This window comes from Pagrus pagrus (genome assembly GCF_965226575.1).
Source record: "Pagrus pagrus genome assembly, chromosome: 2".
NCBI classification, from domain to species: domain Eukaryota; kingdom Metazoa; phylum Chordata; class Actinopteri; order Spariformes; family Sparidae; genus Pagrus; species Pagrus pagrus.
In genome coordinates, this window is record NC_140186.1 from 28147315 (window position 1) to 28163812 (window position 16498).

The 16498-nt window shown below is 41.2% G+C and overlaps 1 protein-coding gene across 1 annotated transcript in view; it reads left to right on the forward strand.

Annotated features, from left to right (window-relative positions):
* chrna8 (cholinergic receptor, nicotinic, alpha 8) overlaps positions 1–15340 on the forward strand; it is a 52989-nt gene extending 37649 nt beyond the window's left edge. The window contains exons 7-10 of the mRNA XM_084368312.1: positions 6257–6451; positions 7022–7108; positions 9485–9594; positions 10401–15340. Coding sequence (XP_084224438.1) covers positions 6257–6451; positions 7022–7108; positions 9485–9594; positions 10401–11000 — 992 coding nt within the window. The 3' untranslated portion in view covers positions 11001–15340. The remainder of the gene's footprint in view (positions 1–6256; positions 6452–7021; positions 7109–9484; positions 9595–10400) is intronic.
* The last annotated feature ends 1158 nt before the right edge of the window (positions 15341–16498 follow it).

Below are 16498 nucleotides of genomic sequence, written 5' to 3' on the forward strand. Positions count from 1 at the left end.
AGGAACACGAGGAATAAGCGGACACAGGACTGATGTGGGGACACAAGACAGGCTCTAATACATACTAATGAGGGGATGAGGTGTGGGGGGAGAGACACTGAGAACAAAATAAAACAGTTTACCATTTTGGGAAATACACTTATTCACTTTTTCCCTTATTTTTGCCAACAGCTACATGAGAAGATTCATAAAAGAGTGAGTACACTAGGCCTAAATATAAATCTACTACCAGCAGACAATTAGCTTAGCTTAGCTAAAACACTGGAAACAGGGGAAAAGCTCCTGGCTGAATGAATACAATATGTCTCATTCGTTAAATCCATACAAACAATAATTTGTAATTTTACAGGTTCCTTGCGGTGTTCGAGAACCTATACAAAATGGAAAGACATTACGTTATCAAATTTTACATTGGTACCAGGCTTTAGTGCCAGCTCTACTGTGGTCTATGAGAGATTCATGAACAAGCAGACTTAAACCCAACATATCTACGTCGTATAACCTTTGATGAATAAAGAAGAAGAAGAAGAAATGCTTTTAAAAAATCAGTAATCAGTAATAGTCTAATTTAGCTTGTGTTTCCTGTGTTTTCAATGTGCATTTTGTTTGATTTGTGTATTCATTCAATGATTTATCATCATGCTAGTTACTTTGATCGTATGCTAGATTGACGGATTGGATTGTCTGATTGAAGTCAGTCACAGATTAACATAAATCAGCTAAACTGTGATAATACAATAACTAAACTGGCTTTAAGCCATTAGCTAAGTCACATAGGCCTAAAACAGTTTTTGATACGGTGACCAGGCATTAGGTATTTGCCAAGTGTGATTTGATCCCGACAGAGATCGCTTCATTCATAACTACGAGGCATTATTTCCTGCTGGTCTAGTTCTTTGTTGAAAGTTTTTCTTCAAGTTTCTGATTGCCATCAAGTGTAAATATGTTGTTGTTTTATAGCTAAAGGTTAGTTTATAGCATATTTAATAATCAGAGTTTAGGTTTGAATATGTGATATTCCGATAACATCAGCTATTATCAGCCCCGTCAATCAATGAAAAGCTACGGAAGCCCTAAAGGGCCATGCATTCATACATTTTGTTTCCTCCGTTTTCCCGTGATAACAAGTTAATTTCATTTGTTTTCTCAAGATCTCAAGTTATTATCTCGAAATAACAACTGCCGTTTTCCCAAGATAATTTCCCGGGATAATTTTCTCGAGATCTCGAGATAACAAAACCTTGTTTTCCCAAGATAACGATATAATTAATTCGAGATCTTGAGAAAACAAAACGATAGTGTAGTATATTAAATCATTGCAGGAAACATCATTCAGTGTAGCAATGTCAGGAGCAGGAGCATATCGATCACCGTGTCACATATCTTTTCAATCAAGGCCTGACACAGGCTGAAATAGCATTATGCCTTGCTATTACAGATAACATACACATTATTGTGTGTAATCTAAAAAGACAGTTAGCAAGGCTTCAGCTATATCGGCGGCGCAATCTAAGTGAGCCTGATGTCGTCGTTAACTACATAGCTGACCAGCTACGAGGTCCCGGGCTTCTCCATAATCTCAGGCCTATCATATCACAGTCGTTATCTCAAGAGCTCAAATTAATTATATCGTTATCTCGGGAAAACAAAGTTTCGTTATCTCGAGACCTTGAGAAAATTATCACATTATCTCGGGGAAACGGCAGTTGTTATTTCGAGATAATAACTCGAGATCTCGGGAAAACAAATGAAATTAACTTGTTATCACGGGAAAACTGAGGGAATAAAATGTATGAATACATGGCCCTTTAGGGCTTCCGTAGAAAGCAGCTTCTGGATTGCAGTTTTAATACTAATTTCAAGGGACACTTCACTTGCAACTTCTTTTGTTTACAATGCTGAGCCTTTTTATTTGACTCAAGTTGAGCTATGTAAAGAATATCTTCCATGCTTATATACTATTTGGCAACAGCAAATAAACTAATGCGGCCAATTGGAAAAATAATTCAGCTTATTCTCCGAAGTGTGTTCTTTGGACAGAGTCAGGCTAGCTGTTTCACACTGTTTCCAGTCCTAATGCTAAGCTGAGCTAACCATCTCCTGGCTCAAGCTTAATATTTACCACACGGCATGAGATTTGCATCCATTTACGCATCTAACTATTGGCAAGAAAGCAAATAAGCGTATTTGTGTGTCAAACTACACCTTTACCATTATAGCTTTACAAATCCAGGATTTTCCTCCATTTTGGTGGCTCAGTTCATTCTTACTTGTGTCTGTTACATTGTGTCTTTCTCAGTCTGAGTTTCTCCAACTCTGTCTACACAATGCCTTAGTTTTGTCTGTCTCTTCCCAAGAGACAAAGGTGAAGAGAAACGGTCAAGTTTAAGAAAAGATAATGAAGATAATAAAGCATACTGATTCTTTCTCTCAGTTTTTTTCTTTCTTTCTTTCCCTCTCCTCTCATTCCTTTTTCACATTTTTTTTCTCCCCTCTGACTATCCATGTGGAAATGAGGAACACACTTTATCTCTAGCCCAAGTTGGGGTGTTAATCAGAGGCCAACAGAATAATTCACATTCACATACACAAACACACTTTCAGAAGTGAGCTGTGAGTGGACCCAGCTGGCTGGGGGAATGGAGGAGGGGGCCATGGGTGTGTGTGGTGACAGCTGGCCCAGGGATGGTTCACTTAACTTGGGCACAGCCAGGCGGCAAGCCGGCCAAGAACACACACTGTCCTGGTGCCTCGGAACATACCCATGCCAGCGCACACACACACGGATACACACACACGCACACAAACACACACAAACACACGCACACACGCACACACACACACACACACACTCAAAGGATCTGGTGGATGCATCTGCAGGTCTGCAATCCATCAAATTAATAAATGGCTAACAAAGGCTATTTCTCTTCTGCCTCGAGGTGACAAAGTTTAAATGAAATGAAATTGAATCCGTGCAATTAATTTAAAGTGAATTTCTGTTGGGATGAACAGTTTCCACACACTCACACGCACACACAAACACACACACACACACAAGCACCAAAATGAGTTGCATATTGTGAATATGTTACTGATTTTGGTGTTGCAGGCTCTCATGCAGACTGAACATTTAAAGGTATGAATGGTTGATACAGCTGTACAATGATGCTTGAGCCATAATTAAATTCAGGACACTTGTTACTCTCCCTCCCTCTCTCACACACACACATCTACACGCACAGACGGACAGAGAGGGGAAAAGCGAACACTACCTGTAGTCCACTTTGAAATAATCGCGCATATGAAATCTGTCACACATCTGGCTGAACAATAGCTCATACACACAGATACACACCAGTTTGTTGGACTTATTTGACTCTGACTAGTCCAAGGTGATTGCTTCCTGTTGTTGGTCTAATGTACAAGGCAGATTAGTTGCGTGAATGTGAGTATGCCAACCAGACAGATAAGACCGCGGGGATAAGCACCAGGGATTAATAACTGATTTCAGATTGTTTTTGGAGGTGTAGCGGGCTCATCTGAAGTTCATACAAAATTTCAAAGATTTTAATGTAGTGAAAGCCTGTTCTGTAGCACAGAAGGTTTTTGCAGTAGTTTGTTAGCGTACATATAGACATGGACTATTCCTCCTGCCCAACCAAGCTCATACTGTACAGTACATACAACACTTAGGTGTACAGTAAAAAGAGCTCATGTGTATTTGGGTATATAAACAGAGATGGGTATATAACCAGTGTTTAGTCATTGCGTTGCTATTATTTGCCACAACTTTCTCTGCTTTTTCTGGAATTGCCTTTTTCTCATCTCTGGCAGCTATCCAAGGAAGGGGATGTGTTGAATTACCTCTCCTAAGTTCTCTTCCATTTTCTCTCAAGTCCTAAGTTTCCTTGTCCGAGAGGGCTTGGCTTTTGAGGCTCCAAGGAGCGGAGTGAGCATAAAACTCTGTATTCCTCTCTGCTCGAAGTAAGCAGCCTGAGGCAACATTAAAGGTGCAGTGTGGATGTACTGGCAGAAACAGAATATCATATTAATAATTCTGTTGTCATTAGTGTTTAATCATCTTAGCCGAAAACTGCTGTGTTTTCGTTACCTTGGAGTGAGTCTTTTATATCTGCAGAGGGAGCGGGTCCTCTTCAAGCCCCCAGGAAGTGCATGAGGCTTTGAAGCCAATTCTCCATAAGCTTGCATTGTGGAAGAAGTGGCAGTAAAATGGTGGATGAACTTTTTTTGAGCATCACAACTCCTGCTAAATGACTCATTTGACTATCATAATATGATCCATTCAACCCAATAAAATTTGGAAGGTCAAGAAGAGCTGCAAGATTTAATAAGTTTCTCCCCATTTATCTGAGCCACAGGCTAAACCGGATGTTAGCCGGCTTGGCTAACGCCTCTGGTGCACAAAATACTGAAGTTCTGGTTGATTTTATACCAGCCTCAAGCGCCACTGAGCAGCTTTCATAGGAATGAATGAGGCTCTGCCTTTGACACTATAACTAGTTCTTATTATACGTCCATGGTCCTCTTCCACAGAGACCACCATGTTGCACTGCCATGTTTCTGTGGTTGCACAGAACGGAAAAACCAAACACTGGCTTTAGAGGAAGCCTTTTCTTTTTCTTGCATTTTTACAGTAACAGCCAGCGTAGGAGAGGGTGAGCCAAGGGTTTCATTTGTTGAAATCTGCAACCTCATCGATAGTTAAATCGTTAAATCCTACACACCAAATCTCTGCAGTGTTGCATTGAGGGTAATGGTTCTGGCTGCATCGATCTTGATTCTTCTTTAAACTTTTTGAGTTAGACAATTATACAAGAGTGTAATGCTGAACTGGTGGAGTACTTTTTTTAAAACAATACTCACATCAATACTCACAATCCTCATCTGAGGTATGCATTGGTTGCTGTATTTGTTCCAGCTGTCTCCACTGGCTGCAAAGAGATCCCTTCTGAAGGCTTTAGCAGTCTGAGTTTCACAACAAATCAAGTGGGTATCTTCTAAAGGTACAGACCATTTAGTACCAAATTCTCTCTTTGTGCTCCCACCGACTGTGTTTCCTTGCTGAGTCACAGCAGAGTGACAGTAACACAAAGAGGGGATTTTATACTAAACCAAACCCCTTCACTTACAGTTTAATTGCTTTAGGAAGGGAACGTCTTCACAGCAAATATGAACAGAAGGAACAAATGCAGCCTACAATAACTTGTTCAATGTTTATATGGGCATGTCAGTATTGAACTAAGAGACTGGAAAAAATATGAACCTGCCTTTTCACCACTGTATATTGAACTTTAATTCCTGCTCTGGTTTTATAATTTACTATGATCATCTCATTTTAATGCTCTAATGTTTTATCCCATTTTATTTACTATATTAACGCAACTTGTAAGTCACCATGAGCTGCCACTCAATTTTAAATATGCTCTATAGATAAATGGCCTTGCTTTGCATCAGGAACTGTTGCTGATGTTCAGCTGTAAAATCTATAATCACACTAGATGTGATATTGAACTTTAATGCATAAACTTGACCTGTCTCGTCTGCGGATCACCTTGCTGGTTTCACTGAGAAGTCGCCTCAGAGTTTAGGAGCAACAACTACCAGTTGGTCAGCGACTCCACTTAACTCTGAACCTCTTTCTGTCTGTTAAGGTCACAAACCACATTAAGCTGTCCTTTATAGTGATTTTGGATGAGCCAGAATAAGTTGTTGTTGAAACAGTGTTGGGGAGATTATTGTTTTATATAAAAGATTACACTATGACATCATTGCATTATGTACAGGATTCATTAAGGCAGGAGTCCATTTGCTGTTTTTCAGCGACAAGCTGCTTCCAACATGTTGAATATGTTTATGGCAAAATCCTAATCTTCTGTGCTCGGTCTAGAATTTACCTTCAGACACAAGAGATGTGGATTTAGTGGCATATTTGAATGCTTGGGATTGACTGATATTAAATCTGTAACATACTGCCCTGTGTATGATGAACCGTGTTTTATGTAAATGGTACCATGTTATTAAAATGATTAATAACTGATCCCCCCTGCCGAGCACGCTTACTTAACAGTGGCATCGACACTGAAGGCAGCAGTCACAGCTGCACATTAACAGCTTATTTTACAAGGTCTCATTATTATAACTCAGGCGAGCAGAACTGAGGACTGGACCTTCATTTAATCCTTCCGTGTGTTTGACCTCTAACTGACACCTTCTCACCTCTTAATTTCTCCCGCAGGTGTTCCGGCTAAGCGTAATGAGCTGTACTACGATTGCTGTAAGGAGCCCTACCCCGACGTGACGTTCACGGTCACCATGCGCCGCAGGACGCTCTACTACGGCCTCAACCTGCTCATCCCCTGCGTGCTCATCTCTGGTCTGGCCCTGCTGGTCTTCCTGCTCCCCGCTGACTCCGGAGAGAAGATCTCACTGGGTACACGGCAGGACACACACATCAACACATCCCTGCGCACACTCACTCCCCACACTCTCACACTAACACAGAGGGACAATGATTCGTGATTATAATATACATGCAGACAAAAATGTATCTCTCTCCTCCGCCTTGGTGATCTCAGCCCACCAGGACCCCACGCCATTGCTAACTCATTTATTTGGCATTGCTCTATGCTAATGCTGACATTCTAGCTGTGAATTAGCATTTGTGTTGGATTTTATTCATTAGCAGATGAATAAAAGCTCCATTATAAACATAGAAAAGATAATCACCTGGACCTGAAAATGCCAGCTTGTTTCAAAATGCCATTCAGCGAGACAAGGTCAGAGTAAATATACAACAGCGAGTATTCCCTCGGGGGTGAGAAAAGAGAGCGAATAGTCGAAAATAAATCCACAGCTGCTTTTTCCACCTATTTTGAAGCGACCATCTGCATTTATCTTGAGTGGTCTCAAGTCACCATGTAAGAGAAAACTACACTGTGATGAAAGGATGTATCCTCTGTGTTCCTGCTCATCTCTCTGTCTACTGTCTTTCTCCATGCAGGCATCACAGTGCTGCTGTCTCTAACAGTGTTCATGTTACTGGTGGCAGAGATCATGCCTGCCACTTCAGACTCCGTTCCTTTGATCGGTAAGACAGTTTAATGCTCTAATTATCACTCATTTTGATTCACCTTCAAACACAAGCTTTCGACACTTAGATGTTCTGTTCAGCAAGATCATCTCCACAGATCAACACCACTTTTATGATTTTAGGAGCGTAAATGAAACGCCAGAAGTGGTTACATGCTGGCATTCCGACATCCCAAAATTCTGACATCCCAAAAGTCCGATATACCACTATTCCGAGATGCGAACGTCCCGGCATTCCGACAAAGTTTCACCATAATCCGCAGCCCATAACCCTAAACCTAATCCTTTTAAAAGATGTGCCGGAATGGCAAGACAATTTAAAAAATAAATAAATACCACCATTCTGACCTTAGGAGGCAAAAAATGTCGGAATGATGGGATGTTTCATTAAAGGTTTAAGTGTTGCCATTCCGACAATTAGGGCCTTATGTCGGAATGGCGGTTGCCTCCCGCCAGAAGTAAAAAGCTAACGGTAGGCTGTAGATGAACTATGTAGCCTACACTGTGCGGTCGCATACATCTTGCTACACTGTGTATGTATGTATGTACACACTTTAATATAAATTGATCATTCTGCAAGTTGTGAAGTTAGAGCTAGAATAGTTTGCAACTAAAGGCAGCCTAAGGAGTTGATGAGTGTCTGTGTTCGGCATTATGACGTTTAATGTCCCCGACAAGTTCTGTAGCCACCCCAGTCTTGTATAGATTAACCAAACAAGATTTAACGTGTTAATAAGTGAGCTTTAGAGGTGCCGGTTGGTGGTGGTTGTTTTTTTTTATCTTCACACAGAGGCAGGCTAGCTGTTTCCTGCTGTTTTATGCAAAGCTAAACTCCTAGATCCAGCTTCATACTGAATAGATATCTGTGAAGGTGCGTTCAGACAGAAACGGAAACATCATTCACTAAATTTCATAGCTGACCAGGTTTTTGAAATCTGTATTGATTCTCCCAAAAACAGCTAATGTATCTAATGTGCAGACTTTAGCGATAAACTAGCTACTGTAGAAACGGATTTTAGTTCTTTATGCTATTTCCCTCCAGTCCATCTCCTTTTTCTTCCGTTTTCTTCTCGTCTCCGTAGCCTAGATTTATGAAGAATAAAAAAGCCCCGGGACAGGCACACATTTTTCAAGCTGTCACATTTTCATTTGCTTTGATACAGTTGTTCCGCCAGGTACAAAAAAATCCCTCATTTTCTGTTTCTGTTTTCGGACAGTGGTATTGATCTTCTAGTCTAACTTTTGGCAAGAAAAGTTAATATGCGCATTTTCCAAATGGTTGAACTATGCCTTTAAGACGCTACATTTAACCAGTCTTATAAAATGATATATTGCAGAAGGGGAAATGTTCTATGTTAAAACCCATCATTTAAAAAGTTATACTTCACTTTTTCTCCCCAACGTGCACCAGACTCTGACCTTCATTAGGAAGCTATCAGCACATGGTGGACAGGCTACAAGCTGCTACAGTTTGGTCCGTGGGAGATTTTTCCTCATTTCCTTCTATAGTTGAGGTATAGGTGGGAAAAAAAAGACTTACTGATGAGATATTCCCACCTCATATTCACACTGGAGGCAGTCTGCTGGAAAAGTTTCAGTCTTCACACAGACTCACTGATATGTTGTGGCTGAGATGGGAAGGGGCCGGGTGTGGGAGGCTGCTGATGCAGGATGTGAAGAATACCCTCTGTGTAGGAGACGGGCAGAGTTGCATTGTGTGAGGTCACACTGATACAGACCAGAAGAGACAAGGCAGCCGGCCATGAGATGGGAGGGGAGGCTGCAGACAGAGACGCTGCTGGCTATCATTTGGCAGCTCAGTCATGTAAAACGAAGCCATTAGCAAACTCTGTTTATTGGAGTACACATATTAACACATTGCAGCTGGAGCAGAACTGATAGACAAAATGAAATGCTCCTCACCTTTCACTCTGACACGTTTACACATAGCTCCAATTATACTTTGACTTTCTTTCGGAGAGGTCGCTGACATGGACGCTGGATCAGAATAAAAAATGACATCTTTCCATTCCAGAGGGGATATATCTCATGTTTGTGTGTATTAGGGTGTGTTTTGACAGGGTAGTGTCGTATTTTCAGTGCCTGCCAGCTGTGTATGTGTTTTATTTGGTCTGTAAAAAATGTTAGTCATCCTCCGACCAGCCCCTGTGGCGCTCTGACCTTAGGCTTGTTGACAGGCGTAGACTCTCCACTGACTAACCAGCCAACTGAATGACTTGGCAACATTTCTGCAAAGTCATCGTGCTTCTTCTTGTACTGCATGATGAGCATTTCAGAAACTAACTTTCAGAAAACAGGCTGAGAATTTCGATACACTGTATGAATTGCTCTTTATCCCTGTGTACTTTTTCAGCTCAGTACTTTGCAAGTACCATGATGATTGTGGGCCTGTCTGTAGTGGTGACCGTCCTCGTGCTGCAGTTCCACCACCATGACCCCCACGGCGGGAAGATGCCTAAATGGGTAGGTTAACATTTTGAAACCCAGTAACTATCACTACAACCTTAAAAGCAGAGGTTAGCATTAGACAGTGCATTATTTTCAAATAACCACGTGACCTTTACATATCTGTACACTCAACTACTCATCTAGCCTCTTAGTAGGCTACAGATCCCATTTGTTGGAGCAACAAAGTAACATTTACTCGATGGTTTGCAAAGGTTGTGTCAACACAAAGGTTTAACTAACAGATCATTTATATCTTGAAACAACAACACTTCATTTTAAAGGTCCCGTATTATGCAAATGTTCACGTTCATACTTCTACTAGAAAAAAGTTTACATGCGTAAGTGTTCAAAGAGCACATTATTATTCTCACACTGTCTAGTGCTGCTTCACCTCTATTCACTCTCTGTCTGTACTCTCTATTTAAATGGTGAACGGTCTCTTCATAGATCATTTGTAAGAAAAGGCCAGAATTCTAAGGTAGTTCCAAAAGTAAGGAAGAGACTCCGAGTATTAATTCAAGGTGGGCATTTCTTACGTATTGCACCTTTGTGGTTTTATGTGATTTCAAGGTTGACAAAGCTTTTGATTAAATGTGAGTCTACCCTCACACTTGTAGGTCAAAAACACAAAAGCAGCTTCAAGTCTTACAATATTTTCTGTAAGCCCATGGCACACAGTGTACCAAAATGTAGCACAGGAAAAAGTAAAAGTTATTTTTTCTTCATATTTCAGTCTCTCTGTAGTTTCCCTCTACCATCCATATCTTGATGTATAACTCACCATCTTCAATCTCTCCACCTTATCACATCTCTTCGTCCAGGTCCGAGTCATCCTACTCAACTGGTGCGCCTGGTTTCTTCGCATGAAGAAACCTGGAGAGGAAAACAAAACAGCTGTGAGCTCCAGTACCCCTGCAAGCTACAAGTACTCCACCCACCCTCCTCCTCACCACACCAGCACCAACAGCATCCAGATGAGCACCATACCGGGGCAGGCGTCTACGCAGTCGACCACGACCAACGGGAGCATGAACCTGTACTTCGGCTACCACTCGATGGGCACAGACAACCCTGCTTTCCCACCGAGCACTGATTCAGGTGTGGTGGTGTGCGGCGGTGGCGGCGGTGGAGGCCATCCCAACGGCTCCTCCCAACACGAAATTCTCTCAGAACACACGCGGACTTTGCTGCTGGAGCAGGTTCCGGAAATTTCCCGGATCCTGGAGGAAGTGCAATACATCGCCAGGCGCTTCCGGGATCAGGACGAGGGAGAGGCAATCTGCAGCGAGTGGAAGTTTGCAGCGGCGGTGGTGGATCGGTTATGCCTGGTGGCCTTCTCGCTCTTCTCCATCATCTGCACCTTCACCATCCTCATGTCAGCCCCCAACTTCATCGAAGCTGTTTCCAAAGACTTCACATAAGGCCGATCTCTTCCCTCTCTGAGAGGCGATAGAGAGACAAAGCTAGTCCCGATAAGATTCGAACTGCGCCACACGAGCCTCCCTGCCACAACTATGTGAAGCCTCACAAGTTATTTGAAAAGCGTTGTTACATTTACGGTACATCAAACCAAACCTTTCCCTCTATCTTCACACATCTCTTACCAGTACATGGTTGTTTAGGGTTGATGTGATTTTTCCCTTTCAAAGTGGCTCTCCTACCTGACACCGTACATACAGTATGCCATGTAGGAGGTTGAGGCTACATGCGGTAGTTGATGATGTAGAAACTCACGCTAATGCACTTTTCATCTGTATCCCTGCTGACATCCTTTACCTGCCACCCCTTGGTCTTCACGTCTCATCAGAATATACCGTTAACACTCTTTCCCTCCCAGCTCTTTCTTATCTGCCACTTTTGTCTACTCTCTTCCACTTCCTGTCCCCACTGTAGCACTTTTCATCTACGTCTTGATGTCTTCAGCAGTTGCAGTCAATAGAGTTCAATTAACAGTTGTTGTCAAATAGTTCTTGTTTTTAGGCCTCTATTCTAGTAATGTTAGTTTTGTATTTTGTAAATAAAACTACATCTTACTTTATTAATGTGGTGAAGTTGAGATTAAATTGGTGGAATTACTGAGAGCCACCGACATGTTAACTCACAGCACTGTACATTACACTTCTTGATTCATCTGCTGGTAATTGTCTAGATTTCTCTTATTAGTTGTTTTTGTATATAAAATGACAGAAAATAATGAAAAATTAGTCCCTGGTGACGTATTTCCCATTGCTTGTTTTATCCGAACATTTAAAAAATCAAAGCTATTCAATTTGCTCTTGATCCTTACATTTAAGCAGCAGGAAAATGTGAATGTTTGTAAGACTATATTCACACAGTGGCCATTTTCTTCTGGCGTCACGCACAGGATGGGAAGCTTGAATGCTGGGACGATGTTATGCTGCCGTGTTCTTGGTTGCAAGTTGTATAAAACTCAGAAAATCTAACAAATTCTTGCCATTTCACAGATTCTTAATTGATCAACAACTGAAAAGGGGACGAATAGTAAAAATCTAGAGGGACATCAGGCCTCATATCAAGGTGAAACAACATATTTGATAACCCATTAGCTAATGTTAGCATTCAACCACTTCCTACTGTAGCTAACACCGTTGGATTACATCCAGCGTGTTTCACTTCCAGGCTTAAATAAATGTGACCAAGATGTGTGTTGATTAATGGGTTATCAAACATCTTGAAACGTGGCCCAAAATCCTTCTGGATTATAATTTTTTTCAGGTCCTGATCAATCAGGAAGCCGTGAAATGATATCAATTTGTCAGATTCTCTATGTTTATAGGACTATACTGCAGTAACTGTACAACATTTGAACTTCCCACCCAGAGCGTGATGTGGGAGGAAAATGGTTGCTGTGTAAATACGGTCTATTAACTTCCTCTCCATCGACTATTCCATTTATCGACGGCTCATTTCAGCTCTACTCTGTTTCCTCGCCCTTCTTTTGTTGCCACCGATCTTCTCATTTCTTTCTTTCACAGCTTCAGGTTCAATACCCATAAATGTGAACAGAGACAGTTTCACCATTACCACTGAAAGTCATACTTTAATGTTGACTTCACTTTTGAAGACAGTTTAATAAATACATGAAGTGATTTCAGAAGGCATATCCAAGCTTTGCCTCCTCCCTTCTGCTAAAAGAGTATATTTAGTGTGGCACACTCTTGCTACAGTATGTGTAAATCTCTCGCAATGCATTTATCTTTTGAGAGTTATTCAATGTCATCAGACTAATGTGTTGGTTACACAATGTGTTGCTGTATTAAGAGAACAACTCACAATGAAGATCACAACAAGTAGACTGAAAGACAATATTTGTTTTTGTGAGGGATTGACAAATTTATTCTGAAGGGACATCGCCCCAGTAGAGATGCATTTGGTACTTATCTTTTGTAGTGCAGAGAGCTTTGTGTTTTTACTCTCTAATACTCAGCGAAAGGCAAACACTTTCTTCTCTAATCTCTAGCAACAACATGCAACAGGGATTAGTGGGTGACCTTATGTAACAGATTTGTGTTCAACCTTGTCTCCTCTCAACACCCGAGCGTCCCCTCTGATCCCCTGCAACCTGGGTGGGGAGAAGGCACATGTGAATCCCCCTTTGACGCACACAGCTGAGCTCGCAGACTCCTGCAACTTAGCACTCGGCCATTTTAAGTGGAATTTTAGGTGGAACCGAGAAAGAATGGAATCAACGATATCCGGCTCGCTGTGTGACTGCTGCAGAAATAGTCCCTGAAATGGAATTCATGCTGTTAGATTTAATCAATGGGCCGAGCACAGACAGAAAGCAGCCACCAGCTGACAAGCTTCACTCTGTGACTCCAAGACTGTACAGCATTTAAATGTCATATCCACGTGGACTGGCTGGAAAAGGTGATGTCAATCTTGGCTGAAATGCACATGCAGTACTCTTTCACTTTTAATCCAGTGTTTTTAGATTCAAAGGTACAAATATGCAAGAATTAGCCACCTGTCAAATTTATTGTCAAAACAAAAGTGTGACCACTAAATGCTGCTCACTGTGTCTGCCCCTCGCTATTTAGCTCAGTTAGCTGTGCAGCTCGTGGTTCAGACTGGCGGCACACGGACCAGGGGAGCGTAGTGTTTACACGGCTAGCACAAGATCTATGGAACAGGATAGCTGGATAACTTCAGTAGATATCTTTGCTTCACAATGCGTATCTTACAAATAATCTTTACACTCTAACCAGGAATGTGATATTTATTTTGTTTAAATATTACAAGTTGGTAAAGTGTTTTTATCCTCAAAATGTAATGTAACTGTTTTAGAGACACCATTGTTGTAACATTAAAGGAAGAATTCAACATTTTGGGTTTCTGGCCCAGAGTTTGACCAGAAGATTGATACCACTCCTGTCTACACAGTCAAACAGAATCTACAGCAGGAAACACTAATGAACAAAATGTTTTGTTTTTACACTTATGGATTACACAAAGGTTACATGAAGTGTTAATATGTGATCTTTAGTTCAGTATAGCTACAGTCAGCTAGTTAGATTAGCACAAAGACTGGAAACAGAAGGAAACAATATACAGATGGATACCAGTCTCATGCTTGAACAACAATTATGAAGCTACACCCAGCAGCAACTGTTAGCTTAGCCTAGCTTAGCATAAAATAGAAGAACCAAAGGAATAATTAGTGAGATTTAGTGGATTTTGTTTCCTTTAGACAGAGCCAAGCCAGTTGTTACCCCCGATTTCAGTATTTATGCTAAGCTAAGCTAACTGTATGCTAACCATAGCTTCATATTTTTAATGGACAACCATAAGAGTGGTGTCAATTTTCTCGTCTAACTTTCGGCAAGAAAGCTAATAATCATATTAACCAAAATGTTGTTCCGCAAATGTTGGTCCATATGTCATCCCACATCGTGTAGATTGTAATTTGAAAGGATTACTGCAGGTAAAGACTGAAAGGTGAACACTGATGATCGCAGAGAACAAAACTTTTTTTTGTTTGTTTTTTGTTTTTTATCCAAGGGAAACCGTGCTTGGTTTGTTTTTTTGCCTGTCAAAGTTCATGTGGACAGAAGTGGGAAGAGGGTCTAAGCTGCTGTAAGCAGGATGTGTAACAGATCGAGGAATAATTTAAGACCATGATCACTGACTCATCTTGGAGAATATGAACAGTGGAGAGTCATGAGTCATTCCTCACATGAGACGGGGGAATGAGAAGTGTCATCAACATATAGTAACTTGGACTGACAACTGATGACAGCCAATTATGTAGATACTTTGTGAGACAACCTGACCCATTTCTATTGTTACTCACTCATGCTGATGTTTATGGCACAGAAAGAGTTCATAGTGTGTCGAATGAATGAATGACTGATGGGACCTCTCAGATGAGAATGTGCTGCGATTTTGCGAGAGTTAGGTGTTCAGCGTGAAAGACATTCTGCAATTCACAGGTCAAAGCTGTACTGAAGCTAAAACCACATTACTGGTTCCTAATAGCAGAGCAAATGTGAAATTCTGTTGACTGATATTGAGATGTACATGTAAAATGAGGGTGTGACTGTTTGCTTTGCTGTTTGCCATGCCATCACCGGCTTTCTTTTATAATCACCAGTGTTGTATATTTGTCAACTTGAGTGTCTTTTTCTTTGTGGTCTGTGCCTCTCTGCTCAGTATGACTCATTCTCCTTTGAAGGATGTACATAACGGCTCACTGTACATGACTATTTTGAGAAGAAATAAAGGAGAAATGTGTTATTTACTGGCATTTGAGTGGCTGGCATGCTACCCTTTACTAAAAAATACACTTAAAAATGCTTTCACTCACCAAAGTTGTCAGACGAGCCTTGTTCCTTTCTTGAAGTGACTGGGTTAGAGGGTTGCTGATGTCAGTTAACTGGAAAGACAGTATAAATCACAGTATGTTATTGCCATTATATTGTTTACATACAGGGCCGGTTCTACTAAAGGTTTGCGTGTATTAAAACGTGCGCAAACTGCTTGCACACGCAAAAAAAATGTACAAACTGATTTACTAACGGTGCGCAAAAAGGGTTGCGTCTGTCAAAGGTGCAAAATAGCGCATCTGCATTCAGTTAGTACGTTTGCAGCAATGAATATGCAACATGGGGCGTTTACACGCAATTGTGCGTGTTGTGGGTGGAGAAAATGGAAATATATTAATTTAGCACACACAAAGTGATTTATCAAACCTGAAAGCAATTTTGCCCATAGAAACTGCGTCTATATTTACCACGTCTCAAAGGGAGGTGCAAACGGTTTGTATGCGCAATTGCACACACATGGCTGCCGTTATTGTTGCAAGAAGGAGATGCCGAAACAATGGAAGGAGACGCTGAGAACACATTTTTCACTCTCATGTGAACATTTTTGGGATGAATGAGGAAACATTATATAATATCATTAGAATATCGCCTATCCAGCCTTGCCATTTTGGAGCTGTTGGAGGAACTCAGAGTGGATTTGGAGCCAGCTACGAGAAGAAGTCACGCAGTACCTGAAATAACAAAACTCCTTGCAAGTTTACTACTATTATTGTATTTATATTATTATACGCCGATTTTCTTTTGTTCTTCTTCTGATGTCTTGGTATCTCCTTTTTACTTTATCCACTGTTCGCCTGTTTTTTCCAACAGAATTAACTTTTTCACCGATTTTCTCCCACACGGCGTTCCTTTGCGCGACCGTCAGATTCCTTTGCTGCAGCTCATTGAAATGTTTATTCTCTTCCTCTACCAACACTTCTAATTCCAAAGGGTCCAATTTCACTTTGCGCTTTCGCTTTCTCAAACTCGCCATGCTGAAAACCATGAAACACGCTAAACCCTCATTTGAATAGGCGTGTCTCCAACACGTTTGCACCTGTTGTCATTAATGCAATCACTCTTAGTAAATCGCC